This window comes from Hylobates moloch, unplaced genomic scaffold (genome assembly GCF_009828535.3).
Source record: "Hylobates moloch isolate HMO894 unplaced genomic scaffold, HMol_V3 SCAFFOLD_8, whole genome shotgun sequence".
Lineage (NCBI taxonomy): Eukaryota > Metazoa > Chordata > Mammalia > Primates > Hylobatidae > Hylobates > Hylobates moloch.
This window is the reverse complement of record NW_026652283.1, coordinates 3,544,676-3,569,329: the sequence shown is the minus strand read 5'-3', so window position 1 is coordinate 3,569,329 and position 24,654 is coordinate 3,544,676. Positions and strand designations below refer to the sequence as shown.

General features: G+C 47.0%; 1 protein-coding gene across 2 annotated transcripts in view; it reads right to left on the bottom strand.

Annotated features, from left to right (window-relative positions):
* Window positions 1-24,654, bottom strand: part of PRMT8 (protein arginine methyltransferase 8) — a 98,348-nt gene that overhangs the window by 26,660 nt on the left and 47,034 nt on the right. For both annotated transcript variants that reach the window (XM_032159334.2, XM_058442741.1), the window contains exons 3-4: window positions 17,586-17,741; window positions 13,919-13,982 (exon numbers count right to left, since the gene is read on the bottom strand). In XM_032159334.2, coding sequence (XP_032015225.1) covers window positions 13,919-13,982; window positions 17,586-17,741 — 220 coding nt within the window. The remainder of the gene's footprint in view (window positions 1-13,918; window positions 13,983-17,585; window positions 17,742-24,654) is intronic.

Below are 24,654 nucleotides of genomic sequence, written 5' to 3'. Positions count from 1 at the left end.
TGTTTACAACTAAGGAAACTGAGGCTTAGAGAAGTTGAGTAGCAGCAGTGGAAACAGAGCCCAGATCTGATATGACATGACTCTAAAACTCTTCTCAAGGCCCCCACCCTATGTTAGGTTACCATGACAATTCAAACCCAAAGAAAGCATAGATGCCTCCTCTATTACTTTTGCATCTGTTCACAGCCAGGCTCAGTACCAAATGGGTGCCCTTCTAGTGTTTGTGAGGGAGGCAATTGATATTTTGATGACAGCATGGGCTCTGCAGTCAGGGAAACCTAGGTTTAAGTGCCAGATCTTCTCACCATTAGGTGTATGACTTTCGACAAGTTACTTGACCTAACTAAACTCCAATTCCCAAGTGAACAACCAGGAAAAGCAATATCTATTTAGAGGGTGATTGTATTCATTAAATGAAATAACGCATGTGTAGTGCCAGGCCCATAGCTGAAGCTCAACAGAAGGTAGAAATCATCTGATGTATTCCTGCTTGTTGATCCACAGATGGAGAGGAGAAGCAGATAGGGCCAGGGTCAAAGCCCCTGTCCCCAGTGGCTTCTGCTTATGAGTCACCTTCAAGACCTTCGGTTTCCTCTGTGGAAGGAGACACTTCTTAGTTGAGTTTTTGATCAACTGACATAGACATACACATAATTTTGGAGTCCCTTTTGGTATTTGTTGCTGTAAAGATCTGAGCAAGCTAGTTTAGATACCACTGTTAAATTGGCAGGCTGCTGTATTGGTTGGCTTGTTCTTTCTGAACATTTCCTTTGAAAGGTTACATATATTCATGCTCTGAAACTCTCATTCTGCAATATCTTCTGAAAAAAACTCACACAATGCCTGAGCTTTGCTGGGAAAAATGAACAATGGCCTGTACTTAGGAGTAAAAGTCAAAAGAACCACATCTGCCTAGAATCTGAGTTTCATGAAAATTAATTTGGACTGGAGGCTCCTGGACGGCAAAGAGCACACAGTTTGCTGGCTTTATTTAGTTTCTTCACAGTGAATAATGCAGGTGATGGAGTGTCCATTAGCAGCTTCTAATAACAGTTTACTCTCCACTATGTGGTATTTAATCAAGCTTTAATTGGATACAGCCTGCTCTACAAGGAGTAAGACACTTTGTACACATGCATTGACCCTGATCACTCTACAGTGAGGTTCAGGCTTGGGTGGCCCTCCTGATTGGTTACTGCTCATCAGCCCCTACCATTAAAAAGTATAAGCAGGAAGAGCTATTCTCCAAAAGGTTTGGAGGAAGTGGGAGGGGTAGGTGTTAAAATTTCTCTGGGTCTCAGAGACCCCAGGGCAGGAACTCAACTGAGAGCAGGGCCCAGGGTGCACTAAGAAAATTCATAGGGGGGCAAAGTAAAGGATTTTTTAAAATGCAAACATTGTGCCTAATTTATTCCTTATTTTGAAAGAGAACTGACAAATATATGCATGACTCACCTGCCTAATCATTTGCACGCAAAGCCTGGCTTGCCTTAGTTTCGTAAACTTAAAAATTGTCTTTAATGGCCTCCCTTATTTTTTTTTCTTTGCACGTTTCTTGAAGGTTCTTCCCTAATGTCTGCCTGTGTCTGTGTGGCTATGGGTCAGTTCCTCCTTCTGCATTTATATCATGACCTCTCTGTAGCCCCAGAAGATGTTTTCTCCTGCCTCCGGGGCCTCATGACCTCCACCCTGAGTGTTTAGTACAAGGCTCCGCCCATGACAATTTTTGTGGACAGGACTCTATTAGGAGCTGCAGGAAACAGACAAGCAGTAATCCATTATCAAGTCTAACAAACAGGTATGTATGAAATATTCCTCAGGTGTCCCCCAAAGAGAGTTACTGCTGCTCGTGTTCTCTGTGTTAGCCCTCTTACCCATTAGTTGCTGTAACCTCATCAATATGGATTATAAGAGATGATTGATAGATACATAGATGATATAGAAGATAGATAGATGATAGATAGATAGATATACGGGGTCACAGAATAGCAAAAATCACAATCTCTGCTTACAAAAAGGCAGAAGGAATCAGTTAACCCTATAAAATCTTCAACAGTCTGGACTTCTGTTCTCTTAATATCGCCCTTCTACATCTATTCAAGTGCAAACATTTCTCAGTGTGGACATGGCCCCACAGTTGGCTTGGTGAGGAGATGAGCCCTTTGTCAAAGGAAAAGGACCCATCTCTTTCAATCCAGTGCTGGACGGGCTTTTAGACTCCATTTATCCCCTTTCTCCAGTGCTTTTCTGCTCAACCTGCACAACTTTATGCTGGAATCCTAAAAGGCAGCAACTTAGGCTCTTGTTCCAGCTGACAGCTAATATCAATCAAATATCTCCTCTCATTTTCCTCATTAAGAAAAAAAAAAAAAGAAGGGAGGTTGAATCTGAAATTCTTTGCAGTACCAGAAAGCTGTGGGTCTTCAAATATGTACTGAGCACTTGCTATGTGTAAGGCATTCTGCAAGATTCACTGGTGGAGAAAGCTGGCATCAATAAAAAAAGATGGTGCCTGCAAGTTCCAGTTTGACTGTCATTTTCAACACTTCCTGGGTCCTTTTATTTTTATTTTTAAGAGGTCACATTGTTTCTGTGCAGCCAAATACAACGGTCCAGCTGAATCACCATGAATATTCTTCCTGTAGTCTGTAGTCACCACCAGCAACCACTTAAACTTCCAGATTCAATTTCCCAATCAACAAAATGCTACCTGTCATGGTGGGGCGTATGCCAACTCACTAGGGGCTATTGGCCAACATAGGGCATTAGGCTGGCTCAAGGAAGTACGTGGGCACACACAGCAGCAGTCTTCCCTTCTCCTTCATGCAAAGGATTTTCAAGGGGGTCTAAGCTATTGATATTAAGATTCTGAGCAGCCATAGGCTTCAGAGCTCCATGCCCAATCTGGACCCCACGTCACTAAAACTGCATCAACTCGAGGTTGCATTGAGGTCACTGTCCAGATCCATGTTTTTATTCCAGAAGGATGAGGAAAGTTTGTTCAGCGAACTGTGACAGGACCCTGGCTGGTAAATTTTAGAATGATTAATCATAACTAAATGCACAGCAGGGAGCAATAGACTCTAAATTGGGAAAATTTCCCCTGTAGCTTCAAGTTTGTAAATTAGACATCCAGATTTTTAAAAATGATTTTTTGAGTGGAATTTTTTCTTTTTGGTTTGAGTGGTTCTTACAGAAATCTAGTCATTCTCATTAATGGTCATGTTTGTTTTTAAACAAATCAGGCCAGCTCAACCTCATTTGAGCCTCCAGCGCGTCCATCAGGGTCAGCTGACACCCATAGGATCTGAAGTTAGTGATCATTTTTAGGGTCCTCACTCTTTCTGAGAGCAGATCCTGTGCCACAGAAGAGGAGGCATGAGGGTCATGTGCATGGGAACAGGGAACATATTATGAGCCTGTGAAGCCCCCTGACACCCCCGCCAGCCCCACTGCAGCAAAGCCCCTTGCGTGCCCACTCCACTCCCTTGGTCCTTGCTCACACATCTATTTTGGTGACACCCATGCTGGCTGCCTTGCACCCGGCTCACCTCCAGCGTATACATTCCTTCTCTTCGTTGTCTATTTTAGCCTCCTATTTCCAGGATATAGCGGAGCACTTGACTCCTCACAAACATTCAAAATCATTACTGAATGAACGGATGGATGAATGAGCAATTTTGAAGAAAAAAAAAGGGGGGGGGCATTGGGTTAAGAGACAAAAGATATTCAAACTGGTCCTAATTGTGACAGTAAAAAATTACTAGCATTTGAATAGCAGCTTGCAGAGTGATTTTCCGTATGTTACTTCAGTAATCCTCCTAGGAACTTGTGTGTTTGGTTTTATTATTATTTTTGCCTAAGGAGAGAACGGGGGTTTAGAGAAGTCAAATTGTGGGGGCTGAACCTCGGCCTGTTGTGCATGTTTGTGCCTCCCCGTGGTTCCTTTCCTCCCCCGGTGAATGGGTGTACATCTGACCTCCCTACCGCCTGGGATTCTTGTGGACATGGAGCAACTGCTTGGGATGTTGAGAGAAAAGAAATCAGAGAAGGCAAAGAACTAACCTACCCTTCTCCTGCAGCTGGTCAGGAGTGATGGGAAAAAGGATGTCAATATCCCTACCCTCAATGTCTGGTGGGACTGGGACTACGTCCTGCAGCAAACTGACCCTATTGCTGCAGAGGCATAAGGGAGCCCTGGGTGTCACGAAGCCTCAGTGTGGTCGCTTCCGCAATATAGTACCCTCTCCCTGCCCAAATCCCCCATTCACCCGAGAACGTAGGACTCGAGGGTCTGCCTTGTCCTCACTGTGTAATCTGCCTGGCTTCATGTTCTAGCCTGCTCTGGCTCCCTTGAGGGCTCAGGGCCCAACAAGCTTGGCTGGAGCTCTAAAGCCCTGCTAGCGTTGCCAGAGCCATTCCCTGGCCAGAGACCCTGCCTGGTTTCTCTCCTCCCTTAGGCAGTGGCTGGAGTACTCAGTTAATCAGAACAATACCAGGACTCTTCCCACCCCAAATCATCGCCCACCACTTAGAACCCCACCTGTGGTCCAGCCTGGCAGATACCCAGCACCATGGCCACAAGCAGATGATCATGTGGGCTTGGCCAAAGGGGAGCAGGGGTTATCAGGAAGGCACTGGTACTGGGTAGAATGGTTGAAATCAGTGGGAATATAAAGGGCAACCAAAGCTTCCCCAGGGCTCAGGTATTCAGAAAACCATTCCAGGTTTCTCTATCTGAAATGGTTTCACTCTCTCCTGGCAGCAGAAGCTTCCATGGGACAGAAAGTATCTCCCACCTGAGGGAATGTGTACAGGCAGGTAAAACACTCTTCCCACTGCTCTCAGCATGGCCCCATCTTCACCTTTAGGTCTCCAGAAGGGAAAACAAAACAGCTCCGGTTTGTAGCATCTGCCAATGTCCGTGGTGTAAATACTTCCACCATAGCCGATTTCAAGCTAACGACACAGATGATGTCATTCAAGGCAGAGTTGAGAAGAGATGAGTGCACGCAATTGGCTCTTGGCAGGCAGTGTGTGACAGCCAGCATGCCCCTTGCGACCACCCAATTGGAAAAAGCACATCCCCATTTTCTCAATTACTCCATGCTGTTTTTTTCTAACCACGTTCACAGTTTGTGATTATGTTGTGATTTTGTTTGTTCGCTTGCCTTCATGTCTGTCTTCCCCCTGAGACTGTAAGCTTTATGAGAGCAAAGATTTTGTCTGTGCTAGTCACACCACAAACTCCCCCACACCCGACAGAGGACCTAGTACATGGCTCAATAATACTCGAAGGGATGAATACATGAAACTCACTTTGAAGACTATTAATGGGTTGTTTCTCGAGCCATTAGGGAAGGAAGTAGCAGTTGCCAGCAGTCACTAGTACAGGCTCATTAAAAATAATTACATATGACTGGTCTCATTTCTTTTTTTGACATGGTTATTAGTCAAGTTAATAAATGGAATAACCATAACAACCGCTAATGTTTATTTGTTGCTTAGTGCTCACTGGATGCTGTTGTGTTTTATACAGTGGTGTGCTGGAGATACTTAACAACTGGCTCTCCAGGAGATAGAAGCCCTGGTTTGTCGCCTTTGCTGATTTCTGTGGTATAAATACTTCCACCATGGCCAATGACTGCATCCACTCTGCAAATTTACTGAAACTCTCACAATCAGCTCTCAGGATCCTGTAAGGGGCTGGCTCCAGAGTGCCACAGTTATACAAACAGCAACTATGCAATCGCTACAATGGCCCTGGAAGGTATGAACCACTAATTCCCATCTCATAGATGAGGAAACTAAGGCACATAAACTAAGTCATCCAAGAGCGCAGCCTAATTCTGGCAGAGCTGGGTGTGAGCCAGAAAGTCTGATTCCAGAGCCCATGCTTGCAGTATATCATGTGGGACTTCAACAAGGACGTTGACAAGGCCCCACCGCCATGGCATCCTAAGGGAGAAGATGACAAAGTACTGTGTGGATTCATGACTTGGCTGCATCACCCTATTCCAAGGAGCTGGTCAAGAGCCTAATGTAGAGCAGCCTACAGGAGCTTCCACCCTCACCGTAGGACACCCATCACAAACCGGGAGCAATGACCCCAGGAGAGTGATCATCTGTAGGGCGTCTTAGTCATTTGTGATAGAAGATCAACTCTAACAACATGGTGTTGAATATGAATAAAATCATGTGACTCTTGGTTTGGATTGATTCAAAACATCCACCAACCAGATACAGGTTAGGAGGTATCGCTTGGCAGCAGTATATGAATAGACAACAGATTGTAGTTGGTCTCCAGCTAGGAACAGTGTGACATGGTGTTTTCCACAACTTCTGGCAGGCAGAAACTGGAGGTGCATTGTCACAAGTGCAGCATCTTGGCCCCTCCCATTGACTGGCTGTGTTTATTTCTTAGCACGACCCTCTGTTGGTGAAAGAGATGCTAAAACATGGCCAGAGGAGAATGTTCCAACCACTGCCCTCCTGAGCAAAAGAGGAAGGAACTGGGGATGTGTAGCACTCGTGGAATCCCCACCAGGAGAATCATCCCAGGACTGGGTGGTTGCAAAGCACAGAGAATTACTGTCAGAGCACTTATATAAGGCTGGCAGTGTGTGGCCAAGAATCATTAAGGTGTAGACCATTACACCTGAAATGACCTGTAGCTGACATTTGAGCACCTACTGTATGTGAGGCCCTATATCAGGCACTTGACCTCCACAATCTCTAAGCCCCTAATAACCTTATGAGCTGTGCACTGGCCTGTCTCCTCTAAAGGAGGCAAATAGAGGCTCAGAAAGGGGAAGAGATTTGACAAAATCCTCCCTACCATTAAGTTACAGAGGCCAAGCTGTCCCTTGCCACTGCCTCATGTCATGCTACCTTAAAGTTTCTTCTAGCTATGACATTTATGCTTTAGGTCATGCAAAAGTAGGAGAAGGACAAGGAGGGGCATGCTTTTTTCCTTGAGTTTTCTGGGAAGTAAACGGGTTATACATTTTTTGTCTCTAGAGTTATACCAATGCAATCAACCTCTAGCTCCTATGTCAACCTTCACAAATGAATCTATCTTTTTAAGCATCTCGGCAGCCCACTGGTTTCCTCATCAGATGGAGAGGAAATAATAGTTGTTAGTGCTTAAGTCAAAGAGGAGTCACTGAAGCGTGCGTGTGGGCCACACATGTGGAAGAAGCCATGTGAAGGCTGCGTGCCTGCCGCAGGTGGCTTCCTGTGGGTGTGTGTCTACATGTGAATAACTCCATCACGGGAGCTGTACGGAGGTGGAGAGGGAGAGAGGCTGATTGCTTCTGGGAAGCAGGTATTCTATACCCCGTGTTGTTATTTATGTCTCTACACCTACGCTCCTGAGACCCACATGGCTGGCTGTTGCAGCATTTCAAAAGCATTTCCATGGAAGCATCCATGCAGCCAAGCTGTCCTCCTCTGAGTACACACACCAAGGCTGAGCGAGTGAGCAAGTGCAGCAGCCAGGGCCCTAGGATGCCTCGCTGGCTCCACCCGCCTGTTGCAAACCCTGGGAGGAAGAAGTAAAGACCACTCAGCTTTATGGAGGCCCCTGGACCTGGAGTTCCCTCCTCCCTGGAACAGGTGTGTGAAGGGAAGAATGGGCAGGAGGGCAGCTATTCCCTTGGGGACAATGGTTTGCCCTCTTTGCATCGGTAGCATAGAATCAAGTCTGAGCCATCAAAACCCAGAGCACAAACGATTCCATGCTAAAGCCATGAGGTGGGGCGGAGCAAACCCAGGAAATGGTGGGGGTGTGGATGCCACAACGGGTCAGCATGGACCACGGCAGCCTGGCTCAAGCAGAGAAGGGTGCCCATGTGGGATGCTGCCCAACAAGGGTGTCAGATCCCAGCACGGGGTGACAGACATCTGCCTGGGGCAGGAGGTGGTGACAATGGGAGATTGGTTACATTCAGGGGTATGTAAACATATTATAAATGAGTAGTAAGCAAACATATTACCAATAATGAGAGTCTGGTTTTTCTGGTAGAGAGAGGAGGTAGAAATATGGAAAGGGAGGAAATGAGAGGAAACTCCATGGTATTGGTTAACACTGAAGTGTCATGTGAGCTCCTACTTGACAATACATATAAATAGATACAGTAATAAAGTTTGCATAAATGTGTCCACTCACGCAGAGACACACAATCCCCAGCTCTCCCCAGTGAAACAGCCTGGGAGCATCAACATTCTAAAATCAATGAGTGTCTAGCCCCGACCTTAGTTTCTAAATGCTGTGGTCCACTAACTGGAATCAGGGAAAAATGACTGATTCCAGAACAGAGGCATGGAGACACACACGAGCCTGGAATGTCTTGTGCTGGAAAGTAAGAAGGCTTGGGAAAAGGGAAAGAGGCATTTCAAAGGGACACAGAAGCCAGCTGGAATGGCATCAGTGACCAAATCAGGGACAATTTGAGTATCGAAGCAAGTAGTGATAACAGCTGTAACCTATTACATAAAATAGGAATCTATAGTGAAATGAATGGACAGATCGGTAGATGGATGAACGCTGGCTGTCTGGCTGGCTGGCTGGGTGTATAGACAGATAGATAGCTAGATTAGATAGATTAGATAGACAGGATAGATAGATAGATAGATAGATAGATAGATAGATAGATAGATAGATAGATAGATAGATAGATAGATAATAGATAGATAGATAGATAGATAGATAGATAGATAGATAGATAGATAAGGTAGGTAGGCAGGCAGACAGACCAACAGACAGATGAACAGACAGATGGATGGACATACGGACGGATAGATAGCTAGATAGATAGATACATACATACATACATACATACATAGACAGATAGATAGACAGATAAATGTTAGTTTGATGAGTGATGAAATATTTACATGCTCTCAAAGTACCTCCCCCAGAAAATCATACTAATTACAAAGGGAAAAGAGCAGCTTTCCCATGGCGAAGCCTGGCAGCAGACACTGCCTTCCCCAAGTGGCCTAAGTGAGGCTATCAGTAATGAGACAAGCCAAAATTGCATGCAATGAGAACACAGCATCCTGTCTGTGATATTTCTACCCAAGATGCAGAACCTGAATCCAATCATGAGAAACCATCACACAATCCCAAACTGGGGGACATCCTAGAAAACACTGGCCTGTGATCTTCCAGTGTGTCAAGACCATGAAAGTCAATGAAAGTCTGAGTAGGCCAGCTTGAAGAGAACAGTCACGACAACTAAATGCAACGTGTCATTCTGAACGAAATCCTTTTGCTACAAATAATGTTACTCAGACCATTGACAAAACATGAAAAGGATCTGGGCATTAGGTAATGATGACGTGTTAATTTCCTGACTTTGATGGTTGCATGTGGCTTGTAGAAAATGTCCTCGTTGATTTGAAATGCACATTAATGTATTCAGGGATGATGGAGCATCGCATCAACCACTTACTCTCAAAGGAGTCCGTAAAGAACCCAGCTGTATGTGCGCCTTTTCTGTACATTGGGTATTTCAAAGGTTAAAATAAAGAAGGGGAGGAGAAGGAAGGGGAGGAAGGGGAGAGCCCTATGGTGTGAGGCAGAGCAGGATGATGAGGGGGCTGTGTGGTTCCTTTCCTGGCAAGCAGGTCGGAGATGCCTCAGGGGAAGTTAGACACCTCCCCTGCTGGCCCGCCCCACACTTTGCTATGAATGGCTGCAGGGCAGTAGCCCCTGCAAGCCTAGGGAGGAGGGAGACCAGGGAGGCTGTGTTTCCAGAGCCCCAGACATTTACTGGGGGTGGGCTGGCACTGAGAGGGAGATGAAGAGTCAGGGGCTGGGTCAGAGGTCAGGAATTATGGCACAGGTGAAACCTGTGCAGAGGGAGAGGAATGGTCTAGGTGCTGTTTGGAAGCCTCTCAGGGCTCAGGGATGAGACTCAGGACCACTGAGAGGACATCTGATCGTGCTGTGCCCGCACACAGCCTCCCCTCCCAACAGGCTTTCAGGCTCAGCAGCACTCCTGGTGCTTGCATCCACACAAACACACCTTAGCAAAGGGCACAGGAACAAAAGCCCAGGCTCAGTCAGCCACCTCTCCTAGCCTCAGTTTCCACACCTGTTAATGGGGAAAACCATTTGCCCTATTTCACAGGTTGGGGAGAGGGATGCCAGGCTGTGTCACCCTCACAGAGAAAGAATCGACCAGTTTTCTTTATCCGTCTTTAGTAAGCAGATAGGGAGCACGGGTCAAGCACTTCTCTGAAGAGGGCACAGAAGAGACCCAGCTCTGCTGGGTGAGCCAAGAGAGGCTGGACACCAAGCCAGGGGCCAGGGTGTCTGAGCAGCATTCCCCTACTTGGGCCTCAGGATCGCAGCTCCACTTGTGGCCACTACAGATGCTGCCCGCCCATTGCCCCAGCCTTTGTCACAACCACCACCACCCTTCTCCACTTCCTTCCTGGCCCAGCTTAGATCCCACGGTCCATCACTGTCGTCAACTTCTGGCTCCCCCTCCCTCTGCTGCATGCTCCCAGCAAAGCCCTGATCCCGGCCACCTTCCACTCCAATCGCAGTCGAGCTCCTGAGAGTGGTAAGAGAAAGATCACACAACAGCAAGGATGGGAGGCACTGTGCCTCTATGGTCACACATCTCTACAAGCATCAGACGCATCGTAGCAATCCTCACTCCCCCAGCCTGTCTGCTGCCCTCCCTCCTTCCCTCTCAGTCCAGGACTCACCTCCCTTCACCTTCTGTCTTTTTGGCATGCAACTGTCTCACTCTTCACTAAGCAAATGAAAGGAGCAAAACAGGGGCTTCCCTGGTCCATCTGGACCCACACTCCCCACTTTCCCCCACTTCTATGGCTAAACTGTCCCTACCCCAAGGCAAAGGCCGCCTCTCCACCTCTGCAAGGCAAAGAACGCCCCACCACCTGTGCAAGGCAAAGTCCGCCCCTCCACTGGGCAGGGCAAAGGCCACCCCTCCACCTGTGCTCTGGAGCCCACCCCTGATGCACACACCTTACCTTCTCAAGGTCTTTGCTGCTGAATTTACTTTTTCCTGCATCTGCAATTTTTCTCTGTCCCTCTACTATGCCAGTGAATCACATACACATTTTCATATCTCCTATTCTTTAAAAAAAAACTTCTTCCCTTAATGCCACTTCCTTTACAGCTACTGTTCCATTTTTCTATTCCCATCATTTCTGGTCGTTGCCTCACAGTCTTTCCTGAACCTACTCTAACTGGATTTCTCTCCCAGCCCCACACTGAGCCTGTGCTTGTTAAGAACGCTGGTAACCTCCATGTGGCCAAAGTCAATGGTTGTCACTTCTGTGTTCTTCCCAGACCTGATCCCTCCACATTCCCTACAGTTGAGCATGCCCCGCTCTCTGGGCTTCATGGTCCTCCTCTCTCCTGAATGCCCTTCAACCGACTGCATCTTCTCTACCTCTTTGCTGCCCTTCTCCCCTGCTTGACCTCCGAATGTTGCAGTGTAGTGCCCTAGAGCCCCATCTTTGGCCCATTTCTTTCCTGTAGCTACACACCATCCCTAAGTGACCTCATCTTGTGGCTTTAAATACCACTTATAGGTTGATGAGTCCCAAGTGGAAGTCTCCTGGTCTGGCTCTTCCTGAAATTCTAAACTCACATATGCAAGTCTGACTCAATGCATCTACCTGGATGTCCAATGGGCATCTCAAACCTAACACATGCAAAAAGGACCTCTTGATTTCCTTCTCACTCCTGCCAGCCCCATGAGTACTTCACCTGCAGCCAACCACCATCCACCCAGTTGCCTAAGTCAAAAAGAATTGTTGCTTCTCTCTTTTTTCTCATCCCCACACTCAATGCATCCTCAGGTCCTGTGCCTCCATCTCCAAGCATAACCCACAGGGATTACTTCTCTCCATCTCCACTGCTGCCCCAGTTCCTGCTGCAGCCCCTCTCACTGGAGCACTGCAATAACTTCTTCCTGTGTGTCTGCTCACACTCTTCTTGCTTGTAACTTATTCCAACCCATCCTCCATTGAGAAGCCACCTCCCTTGCTTGAAATCCTCCAACAGACTGCAGCACCTGGAGAATAAAATCTAACCTTGTTTTCCTGGTTACAAATCCTATGTGATCTGGTCCCCTCCTCCCTCTCTGATCCCTGTGCTTTCCATGCTCTGGCCGCACGGCATGATCTTCTTTGTGTTTCTGGGGCATGCCAAGCTCAGTCCATCCCAGAGGCCTTTGTACTGGCTGTAACTTCTCTCTGAGTTCTCTTCCCCTCACCTTTGTCAGCCTGGCTCCTTCCTGTCATTCAAATTTGAGCTTCACCATGACCTGCTCAGAGAGCAGCTAACCTAACGCAGCCATGGGGTCTCTCTCCATCCTGTCAGTTGACTTTGTGATCTGCAAAGCACTTATCACCACCTGATATTTTTCTTTGAGTGTCTGCTTCTTTTTTTATTATCTATAACCCCTGCCCCTAAATGGAATGTGGATTCCATGAGGTCAGGGACTTTACCTGTCTTGTTCCCTGCTCTGTCCCCAGAGCCTGGCTCATGGTGGTTTGCAGAGAAGTTTGTTGAGTCAGTAATGCTCCTGCCCTTGCAAAGAATCTGCAGCAAGTAGGTCAAGCACCAGAGAGGACAGGTGGCAGGGCTGAAGCCACATGGACACAGGTTTGTAGTGTTGTATGCAGGCAGGTACCACCTGGGCCTGGGGACTCAGGTCAGACCCAGAGGGGCGACAGGGCAGCAGGCATCCTCTAGGAGGGCAGAGGAATTCTGGCAGGTCAGCAGGGAACATGGCAAGGGCTGCATTCATAGAGCAAAGGGTCGCATAGCACAGAGAGGGGAGGCTGAGCTGACTCCTCGCTGCCTCAGACTTGACAAAGCCCACCTGCCAGACCTCCCTGCCCAGGCTCCCACAGGAGGGACGCTGAAATCAGATTCCTTCTCAATCTGGCCTCTTTTCCCCCCTGCCCCAGACCCCTCAAGGGAACGTCCTTCCCTCCCAGCTCCAGCCTTCCCACCTTTCGGAACTCTGCAGTGAGCTCTGTCTTTTGGAGCTGACCCTTTGCAGCCCTCTGCTGCAGGCGGCCTCTGTCCCACTGTGGCTCAGCTCTCTCTCTCTATTGCAACTTGCTGTCTACCAGTTCCTCTCTTGGCCTCACTGCAGCCCCGGCGCAGCAGGGCAGGATGCCTACGGGGGGCTGGTGCCCTGTCTGCCTTTCTGATGTTCTCTCCCGCACTGAGCACAGGGCTGGGGACTGCATCTAATCCTGCTGTCAGATGCAAGCTCCAAGGACGTCTCCTGATCAGGGACTCTTGCGGGTCTGTTTCCAAGATGGGCTCCAGACAGGAGGGGCTGGGAAATGTTGCTGTCCATGGGAAAGGCGGGAGGAGAGGAAGGGAAGGGACGCCCCTCTCTATAATCACAACCCAGCTGAAGAAGGGCCCACTCCCAAGAGCAGCCTCATTCCAAAAAAAAAGCCCAGTAGTAACAGGGCTTGTGGGCAGTGGAGGACCACATCCTGGGGTCTGCCATGATGCCCCTGGGCAGGTGGCAGAGAAAGACTGGGCTGGGGCTCATGGAGAGGGAAGAGGAGGAAGAGGAGGAGCAGGAGGAATGGGGCCATTTTGCAGAACGCAATAGGTTGCCCACAGCTGGGGACAAGCAAAGAGTATGGCAACTCAGGATTTAGCCACAAGCAGGGCTTGCCAAAAGCTGAGAGGAGTTGGCTGTGATCCTTAGCTGGCCTGGTGGTGGTGGGAACATCAGCATCCATGGCCACAGTCCTGCTGGTGGGGGCCGCACCTGGGTGCACCACCTCCCCAAGTCCAAGTGCTCTGCGCTCCTCCCGCTATGCCATCCCAACAAGAAAGTGTGAGCTTCCCGTCCCCTCCATCCAGGAGAAAATACTCAGAGGTGTGTCTTACTGTTGTCCAAGTGGTTGGCCTTAATGATCTTCTCTGAGTAGTCAGAAATACTGGAGCATTCGATCTGGAAAGGGCACAGGACAAAGGAGCAAGGCGTCAAAAAAAATCACAGCAAGACCCACACCGATTCAATGGATAGAGACGCTGAGGCCCAGACAGGGGTGGTGACTTGCCCACGGCTGCATCACAACTTTGTGGCAGATTGAAAAACCGAAACCCAGCCCTCCCACCTCAAGGCCAGCGGCCTTCCATGAAATTGGGCTGCCTCTGTGAAAAGACTGACATCCAGTCACCACCCGTGATGGAGGGACTGATCTCTGTGCTGGAGGCTCAAAAGGGGCTGGCAGACCTCATGCTCCTGGCCAGCCGAGAATGGCAGGAGGCAGCACGTCCTCCCCACAGTGGGGGACGCGGGAAGGCAGATCCAAGCCAGAGTTGAGAGCCTCCCTCGACATGATCCTCCCCACGGCAGCCCAGCCCTTCCAGGGTAAACGAGCCGCGTGCCAGGACGGGACCATCTGGAAAAAGCCAGGTCAGGACCTCAGGGCTGGTTTAAGATCTTTCTCTTCCCCTCCCACCCCCCACATTAGCTCTCGCTGCTTCATCTTTGAAAGAAATTATTCCTTTTAATTCAGACGTCTTTCCAGGCTCTCCAGACCTCCTAAGCAAAGGGCCAAGGTACTTGAGAGATGAGTGGACCTTCCCTGAGAGCAGGCCCTCATGGGAATGGTTGGAAGCCAAGCTCCAGCCCAGGGTTAGCGTCTCAGGCACACTGCCAGGGGTTCTGGACATGGAGGGGCAGCTGCCGAGAGCCGTCCTCACCTCCGGAGCCGGCCCTCTTACAGAGGCTGGCCTGTGCTAAGGCCCTGGGCTCTACTCACCTCCACACTTGGGGGCCCCTCAGACTACCCCCAGGCCTCGGGCAGGGACCATTCCCTTGAGAAGTACTCGCAAAGGGGCACTGAGGGAGTTTCTGACGCCTCTGGCCACGCCTTGAGGAAGGGTGAGGGCACCTACGGGGTCAGAAGGGGTCACTTGGTTAGAGCTGCATCCAAGGAGGCCGACTCCAGCCAGGGTGCAGGTCCCAGGAGAACCAGCCCTTTCCTGGGCTGCCAGGTCCCTGGCCTTCAGGCTGCACTGTCTGTGGGGGTGTGATTCCCTCCTCTTCTTCTCCCCCTCTGGCCATGTCATCATCTGATCTGCAAGAGGCGACCGTGTTGAGTGATGAGGAGCATGAGACCTGGAGCCGGCAGCCTGGATTGATGCCTGGCCACTGCCCTTCCTAACTGTGCCTCAGTGTACTCCCGAGAGAAGTGGAAGCCCCCGATGCACGTGAGTGTGTGAGGGTAAACTCAGCTGGAGCTTGCTCAACACTCAGAGTGCGGGGCGGTGTCCTTCCCTCCTCGTTTTCCTTTCTTCCATCTTCTCCTCTTCCATTTCTTCCCTCTTCTCTCTTTGCCACCTGTCTTCACTTTTCTGATTTTTTTTTTTTTTTTTGAGACAAAGTCTCACTTTGTCACCCAGGCTGGAGTGCAATGGCACGATCTGGACTCACTGCAACCTGGGTTCAAGCGATTCTCCAACCTCAGTCTCCCAAGTAGCTGGAATTACAGGCGCCTGCCACCACGCCCGGCTAATTTTTGTATTTTTAGTAGAGACAGGGTTTCGCCATGTTGGCCAGGCTGGTCTTGAACTCCTGACCTCAGGTGATCCACCCGCCTCTGCCAATTCTTTTCTCTTGTGCTTTCTACTTTGTCTTCTTTCTGCTTTTCCGGGCCCCTCTCCCATTTCTCTAGCTTTTCTCTGCACCTTTCCCTCTCTCTGTCTCCTCTCCATTGCTCTTGTCACATCTGTCTCTTTCTCTGTGTCTGTCTCCACTCTGGGCGATGGTCTTCCTCCCTCCCTGTCTCTCTGTCTCTCTCTCCCGCCATCTCGTCTCCCCACTGGAAGACAGCAGTGGGTGTAAGGGGGTCTGGAACAGGAGAAACTGTGAAATGAGCCATCCGGAAAGAAGCCCAGCTAAATGTGGTGGAGCCATTTATAAAAGAGCTGTTAGAGAAAAGGGCGGGAGGCAGACAGATCGCGCCAAGTCACCGCAGCTGGAAGGTGCCAAGTGGGAGCCTCCCCCTGACAGCTCCTTGGCTGGAGCCCCCGGATGACTCAGGCGCCAGGGACGCCATGCTCAGCCCTGTCCCCCACCAAGGCCGGCACTGAGACGGGGCCTCCGTGCTGGGAAAGAAAGCACGTGGGGGTCACCAGAGGCCTCAAGTCCAGCTCTGATGCCCTGTGACCTCACTAAGACCCTTGCCTGAGGTCTCCATCCTGGAGAACCAGCAGTTATACCAGTGATGATGACATGATCTGCTCTTGGGCATCTGGGTGGGCCCCTGCCCTCAGCAAGTGCCTCGGCTGGGAACGTCACAGCTTTTCCTGGTCAAAGCTACACCTGAGGCAGCTTGAGGGCAGCCCAAGCTTCCAGAAGATCCTCGGCAGCCATGGCCCAAGGGTTTTCCAAGTCAGGCTTGGAGGAGGAATACTGCCTTGCTGGGTGACTTAGGAACAGACCTCTGGAGGCAACAGGTGGCCAGGGGGATCTAGGGGGATGTAGTCAACCTGGGAGTCGGTGGATGGGGGGGTCCCCAGGGCTGGCTATGGGATGGCCTAACCAAATGCATGGGAGCAAAGACCTCCTGAATGCTGCTCAGGTCGCCGCGGCCTCTGCGAATGGGCCGGCTCACATGCAGGCTGGGAATCTCATTGTGGTTTGCCTTTCATTTTGACCAAGATGAATGCTTGTGCCCCAGCCCTGGGCCCACTGCATTTTTCAAATGTCAGCCAGCACCTTGCAGCTCTTCTTTTTAGTTTCTTTCCAGCTCTGGACCTTCCCAGGCCCTCTGTCATCAGGCTGTGCAAAGCTGCCTTGGGAGAGCCAGGGGATAGGTAGGAGGCTTCCCAGAGGGTCAGCCTCCACATCTAGCCTGGAAACGCTGGGAGGCTTCCCAGAGGGTCAGCCTCCACATCTAGCCTGGAAACGCTGCCACAGCCAAAGCAACAGAATTTAAGTTGACCTACTTGCCCTCTAAAGAAAACAAGAAGGAGATGTTCCCATTATCTCTAGGGCCCCATCTCAACTCTAATAATAGATGCCGAGCATTTGCCATATGCTGGGCACTGTTTTAAGCACTTTACATATGTATTAAACTCGTTTAATCCTCACAATCACCCTATGGGCAAGGGACTGCTATTATGCTCATTTTATAGATGGAGAAAAAGTGAGGTGCAGGGAAGTGAATAGTCCAAGGTCATACGCCTAGTGAATGGAAATGCAGAGATTCAAACCAGAGCTCCCCCGAGTAACCACCTACACTGCCTCTGAAGCTGACCTTGGGGCTAAGCACTGAAAGGTCATGATGACATTGGAATGTCTCAGGAAAGCCACAATTCCTCCGCAAATGTCAGTGGTCATAAGGATCCCGGAGCCACGCATAGGGGACAGGCAGCCTGCCCCGCTTCCTGAGAGTCACATCTGATTTCTTCTACTCCTCGAAGGTGTGACCCCAGCAAAAGAGATGGACCAAATTTTGTACTTCTAGGAGGGCGGGTGGAGGCAGAGGGCAAGAGGCTGGCTCTGTGGAAGCCAGCATGCAGGAGGAAGTGGCGTGCTCACCCCAAACACCTTCTTGGCCCCTGCCTTGGCAGCAAACATGGAAAGGATCCCAGTACCACTCCCCACGTCCAGTACCACTTTGTCCTTGAACACGTGCTTGTTGTGGTACATGGAGTTCCGGTAAGTGAGTGTCCGCACCTCATCCTTCAGCATTTCCTGTGGTGGAGGGAAAAGAAAGGAAATGTCAGTGAATTCAAGATACCTGGGAGTACGCCATGGCTATGGGCCCCTGGTCCACCCCAGGTGACCCTTCAGGAGACCCAATAATATCATCAGGCAGAGCCACAGAGGACAAAAGTGGGGTAGCTGGGCCACGTGCTACCAGCATCATTCCAAACTTCCCCTGCCTTAAAACTCTACTCAGAAAGATAGCTATGCACCATCAGAAGAGAAACTCATGTTCAGACCTGGGAAAGCTCCGATTTACTAAAGGACCAAAGGAAAGACCAGTACAACACAGCATAAGAGATTTAAGTTAAACATGAAGCAGAACTTTCTGTCATGGTGAGAGAATTGTCATTGAACAAGTCATTCAAAGAGGTTTTTGTGAGTGTATATTTTGTTTTGTCTGCTTTTTTAAAAAAAAAAAAACTAGAAAATGTGTTTTTCTGTCCAGCATATCGGCTTTGCAGTGAGAGAGAAACAAGATTACTTGTTACAATGGACTCTGACCCAAGGAGAACATGTTAATTCTGTGTATGGTAGTGAGGTAGGGATCTTTGGCCATTCAAGGTATTAGCAAATGCTTTTAACTAATTCATCATCAAAAGTATCGGTGTGATTTTTTTTTTTTAGAAATCAACACTATTAAAGTATAATTTGCATACAACAAAAAGCCCAGGTTTTAAGCTTCTGATTCAGTAAAAGGGCTTTGACAAATGTACACCTGTGTAAGCACCACCATAACCAAAATCCAGAACATTTCTATCACCCCAGAAAGTCCTTTATGCCCTTTTGTAGTCAATCTTCAGCCTCTCCCAAGATGACAAATTATCTGATTTCTATCACCAAAGCTTCCTTCTGCCTATTTTAGAACTTTACATAAATTGTGCAACATAAAGTTTTTGAGATTCATGTATGTTATTACACAGATCCGAGGTTTGTTCTTTTGTTGTTGTTGTTGTATGGTATTCCCTTGTATGACAATACCACATGTATTTATCCATTCACTTGTTTGTGGGATATTAGGATTCTTTCCAGTTTTTTGCTATTTATTCATAATAGCAAAGGATATGTTTTCATTTCCCTTGGATAGATACTAGAAGTAAGTTTCCTGGGTCTTAGGGTAGGTACACGTTTAACTTCATAAGAAATTGCCAAAGAGTTTTCCAAACTGGTTGTACCATTTTACACTCCCACCAGCAACGTGAGAGTTCAAGGTGCTTCACAGCCAGGCACCTTAGCATTATCGATCTTTTAATTTAGCCATCCCAGCGGATGTGAACTGATGTCTCATTTCAGTTTTAATTACATTTACCTGATGATTACTGAAGTAGATCTTTTATTTCATGTGCTTATTGGCTATTCATATATATCATCTTTTGTGAAGTGCCTATTCAAGTCCTCTGTTCATTTTTGTCTTGAGCTGTTTGTCTTGCTCTTACTGAATTGCAGTTTATACATTCTGGAAGCCAGACCTTCATCAGATATACTGCATGTATATTGTTAATGTCTTCTCCCAATCTGTGATTTGCCTTTTCATTTTCTTTTTTCTTTTTTTTTAAAGCAGTTTTTAATTTTGATGAAGACCAGTTTTTCCATTTTTTTCATTTATGATTGGTGCTTTTTGTGCCCTGTCTGATTTTTGTCTGCTCCAAGTCACAAAGACACTCTCCTTTGTTTTTTACCAGAGGCTTTACGGCTGTGGCTTTTACATGTCAAATTAATTTTTGTGTATAGTGTAAGTTAGGGGTGTGAGCTCATTTTTTCTTGCAAATAAATTGTCCAAGCACCATTTCCTCCATTAATTACCTTGTCACCTTTACCAAAAATCAATTGACTCTACATGTGTGGCCTCTCTGATCTATTCCACTGATACACAAAGTCAACACTGACTTGACTGCTGCACTTTTATATTAACTCTGAAATAAAGTAGTGAGAGTCTGCCAACATAGTTCTTTAACAAGATTATTTTGGTTTTTCTAGGCCCTTCGCATTTCCATATAAATTTTAGAATCAACTTATTAATTCATACAGAATAGCCTGGCATCTATCAGAATTGTATTAAATCTATAGATCAATTTGGGGAGAACTAACACCTTAGCAATTTTGAGTTTTATAATCCAAGAACACTTTGCAGCTCTCCATTTATGTAGATCTTTCATTTATCTCTGGAATGTTGTATAGATTTCTATATAAAGGTCTTACATTTCCATTCAACTATTTTATTTAGTTTTTCAAAAAATTTTATCTTTTTATTTATTTTGAGACTGGGTAATGAGACTGGCTAATTTTTGTATTTTGGGGGTAGAGATGGTGTTTTACCATGTTGCCCAGGCTGGTCTTGAACTCCTGGGCTCAAGCAATCTGCCCACCTTGGCCTCCCAAAGTGCTGGGATTACAGATGTGAGCCACCATGCCTGGCCCCATTCGACTATTTTATTTTGTGGTACTGTATATGGTGTTTAAAATTTTTCATTTTGCAATGGGTTGGTGTATACATTACCTTGTATTTTGCAGCCTTGGCCCCTTCACATATTAATTCCAGTAGGGTTTGTTTTTTTGTGGTTTTTTTTGAGATTTCTTTATTTTTCTATGTAAAAAATCTTGTCACTTGTGAATAAAGACAATTTTACTTCTTTTTTCCTATCTGTATGTCTTTTATTTTTTGGTTCTTTCCTCTTGCTTTATTGCCCTGGCAAAGACTGTCAGTAAAATGTTAAATAGAATTACAGAGGACAGACATCCTTCCTTTGTTCCAATAATATATCCATTAAGTATAATTTAGGCTTTCTATAAATGTCTTTTATCAGACTGAAGAAGTTCCCTTCCATTTTTAACTTGGTGAGAGATTTTATCATGAATTGGTATTTAATTTTGTCACATGCTTTTTCATTTAGTGAGATGGTATATGACTTTTCTCCTTCATTTTGTTAATGGGGTGAACTTCACAGATTGGTTTTTAATGTTAAATGAACACTTTGTCATGATGTATTACCCTTTTAAAATATTGCTGGGTTTTTTTTGCTAATATTTTGTTGCATATTCATAATTATGAGAAACATTGATCTGTAACTTTGTCTTACCTTTTCTTCGGTAATCAAAGTTATACTGGGCTCATTACATAAGTTAGGAAGTGTTCTCTGCTCATATATTTTCTGCAAAAATTTGTGTCAGGTATATTTCTTCTTTAAATGTTTATTATAATTCACCAGTAAAACCATATATGCCTGGAGTGCTCTTCTAGGAAGTTTCACATGAATTCAATTTCTCTAATTAGTAAAGGGTTATTTTAGTTTTCAATGCATTTTATGTCAGTTTTGACAAGGTATTTTTTCAAGGCAGGTATCCATTTTATGTAAAATGTCAAATTTATCAGCATGACATTGTCATAATATTCTCCCATTGCCTGCTGAGTATCTGCATGATCGTCATGAGGTCCTTGCCTCCATTTATGTTATTATAATTTGTGTTTTCTCTTTTTTTCTTGATTAATCTAGCTAGATATTATTAATTTAATTAGCCTTTTCAAAAGGCAACTATTGGCTTTATTGGTTTTCTCCACTGCTTGGTTTCTATTTCATTGACTTCTGCTTTCATCTTAATTATTTCCTTTCTTCAACTTACTTGAGTTTTATTTGTTCTTTCTCTAGCTTCATAAGGTAGAAGCTTTGATCATTGATTTTATGCCTTTTCTTCCCATAAGCATTTGAAGCTGTAAATTTCCCTCTAAATATTGCTTGAATTTCCGTCCCCAAATTTTAATCTGTTGTATTTTCACTATCACTTAGTTTGGGATAGTCTCTCTTTCCTTCTGTGACCTCTTCTGTGACCCATGGGCTATTTAGCAGAGTGCTGCCTACTTTCCAATTATTTAGAGATTTTCTGGATAGTTTATTGTTTTCAGTTTCTAATTCAATTCATTGTGATCAAAAAACTTACTCTGCATGATTTTAATCTTTGTTTTGTGACCCAGCAGAGGATCTATCTTAGTGAATGTTCCCACGTGCACTTGAAAAGAACATGTCTTCTGTAGTTTGGGGATGAAATGTTCTAAAAATGTCAATTAGCTCATGTTGTTTGATTGTATTATTCAAATTTTCTACATTCTTACTGATTTTTTTTGTGCATTTGTGTGATCACTTACCAAGAGAGAAGTGTTAAAAATATTTAACTACGACTGGGGATTTGCCTTTTTCTTCCTTTAGTTCTATAGGTTTGGCTCCACGTTTTCTGGAGTTCTGGGTACCACGTTGGGAGGCTTTGTAACGTGTCACCTTAGCCAGGTGGTGCTACATTTCCCAAATTCTCTTTCTCTTATGTTTCCAGTTAGGGTGAGTCACAGAGGAGATTCAGGTGAGATACGGAAGGTGAAAAGAAGGCAAGAACCATTCTGAAGCCCAGCCATCACTTCCTGTGCTGCCCTGGGGCTGGTATCTTTGATCTTATTAGAAGTTGAATAAGGTGGGGGTTTGGCTGGATTGAGTTCAATTCTGGCTTTAAATACTTTGAAGGTGAGCCGAAGCCTTTCCCTTTAGGAGATCTCGGACCAAAGACAACAAGACAGATGGTATATCTAGAACAAGGCATGGGGCATGGCACATAGCAGGTGCTCAGTAAGCCGGAAAACCATACAGCACAGTGGTTAAACACACACTCTAGAGCATTCAAATCCCAGATTCCCGCATTCAGATCATACCTCCACTGTTTGTGAGCTCTCTGACCCAGACCAGCTTTCAGCTGTCTGTGCCTCAGTTCCCTCATCTGGAAACTGGTAATAACATCACCTACTTCCTAGGGTTTGTTACGATGATTACACAAATGTAGTAAGTTTCACAAAAATGCTAGTTCTGGCTCTTTGTGATAACTACAACCCTTTTCTTCACCCATGCAAGGAAATAGCTGAGGTGAGCAGGGAATGGAGACAAAATAATGACAAAGCCTGCAGAAATGTTTCAATCATAACCACAGTTAAAAGTCTGAACTGCCTTTACTGGATGGAAGTGGATTGGCTGAAGACCTCCGGAGAGCCTGTTCGTCCAAACTGCACCATTTTGTAAGCTTCCAGCTATTTTGCAGACCTTGGTCAAAGTGAAGCATTTCACGGGGGTTCAGGCCATGAGAGACATCCTGCCTAACCACTTGACCACAAGGCAGACAAAGGCCCAATTAAAGAAACATCCCTATCTTATCTTGCTGGGGACAAAGGTCCAAGGAACACCACGACGACATCCTGCTAGAACAAGGGCCAGAACCACCTCATCATGGGAACATCTTAATATGCTGCCGCGCAGCGAGCCATATTGCCCAGACCCCTCCTGCCCATACCTATAAGTTCCCCCAGCCTGTAAGTAGCAGGGGGCTCTGGCATTAGGCCGGTCCCCCACTTCTGTAGGTTTGGACATGAAGCCTGCATTTGCTGTCGAGCTGCACTCTTTCTGTAGGCATGTCTTTCTTTAACTCTTGCCTTCCCTTCAAAACCTAACAGAGAGTATGTTTGCTAATGGGGAGGCCCCCTGCAGTGGTCACCCTTTAGTTCATTGCCTTTGTCGCTTTTTTGGCCAAGTCTCCTTTCCTGGAGGTCCCAGACCCCAGGAGTTAGGTTGGAAGGTACAAGTTCTGGGAGAACAGAAGCTGTGACTTAGCGAGGCCTCCCCTACCTGACTTGCCAAAAGAAGAGGTCCTCTCTCCCCTTTCTGGGAGAATAGCCCAAAGAACTCCCAAGACATTTCAGGAAGGAACATGCCACTCTGTTGAAAACAGTTCCCAGCCTCTCGCTGTGGATTCATTCGTGTCCCGGCTTTCCTGCCTGTTAAATACATGACGGCCCATTGGCGAATTGTTGGGAAATAAGGCCCCAAAGAGTCTGTTTCAACAGAATCTGCAGCAAGAGTGTCAAAGGAAGGGAGCTGGCCGGGAGTGGGATTGGCACCCAGAGCTCAGGGTACTGGAGGGACAGCCACATTGGCAAGGATTCTTCTCGTGGCTGAGGCACCAAGCCCAGTGCCGACTGTTAGAGACACTATTTCAGAGCTGGGATCTGGGAGGTCATGGAGCCTACCACCTCCTCTCTAGCTGGTGGCCTCAGGAAGCACACATCTTCCACTTCAGCTCCTGTTCAAGATTCCATTCTTCTCAGAGAGGCCTAAATTGGAACGCCGGGGTCTTCCTCTAGCCAGCCCCTGCCCTCTGGAGGCTGGGAACAGAGTTATCTCTGAATGGAGCATGGGATGAGAACAGAAATGTCCAGAGTCACCCCCTGCTGCTCTCCAGCCCCAACAGTCCTCTGTACTCAGCATTTCTTGTGTGTATTTACAGACTAATCAAACCCAATCCATCCGCACCATGTTTCCTCAACACTCACTGATGGCTATTAATCAGCAGGCCGGTGGTACTACTCCCCACCGTGTGAGCGTCTTGGTAATGATGGGGAGAAGACTGCCAAATGGCCAGCGTGGCTCCAGATGGATGGAGAAATATGGGTCTTGCCCAGACCAAGGAGGCAAGGGCATCACCACGATCCGTCTGGCATGGAACAGAGATCCCTGGCGCTTGATAACAAGAACTGGGCAGGCCTTCTCTCTGTGAAGAACGGTGTTAAAAGTTCTTCCACGTGCCCCCCACCTCCTTTCATGCAGATGATCTGGGAAACTGAAAACCGGGTAAAAGGAGACCTCAGGGGGGATGGAAGGTTACCTAGCCATTTGTTCCTGCATTAAAGGACCTATGAGATGGTCTATAGCAGCAGCAGGAGGGATTTAAGCTAGATATCCAGAAGTATTTCCCAATGAGAAGGCTGCTAAGCACTCTCCCAGGACAGGAATGTGATCTATGACTCACAGGTCTTTTACTCTAAGTCCCCTGCTCAGCCTGCACTATGTTTATATATAGGCATGCACAAGCTTGACTT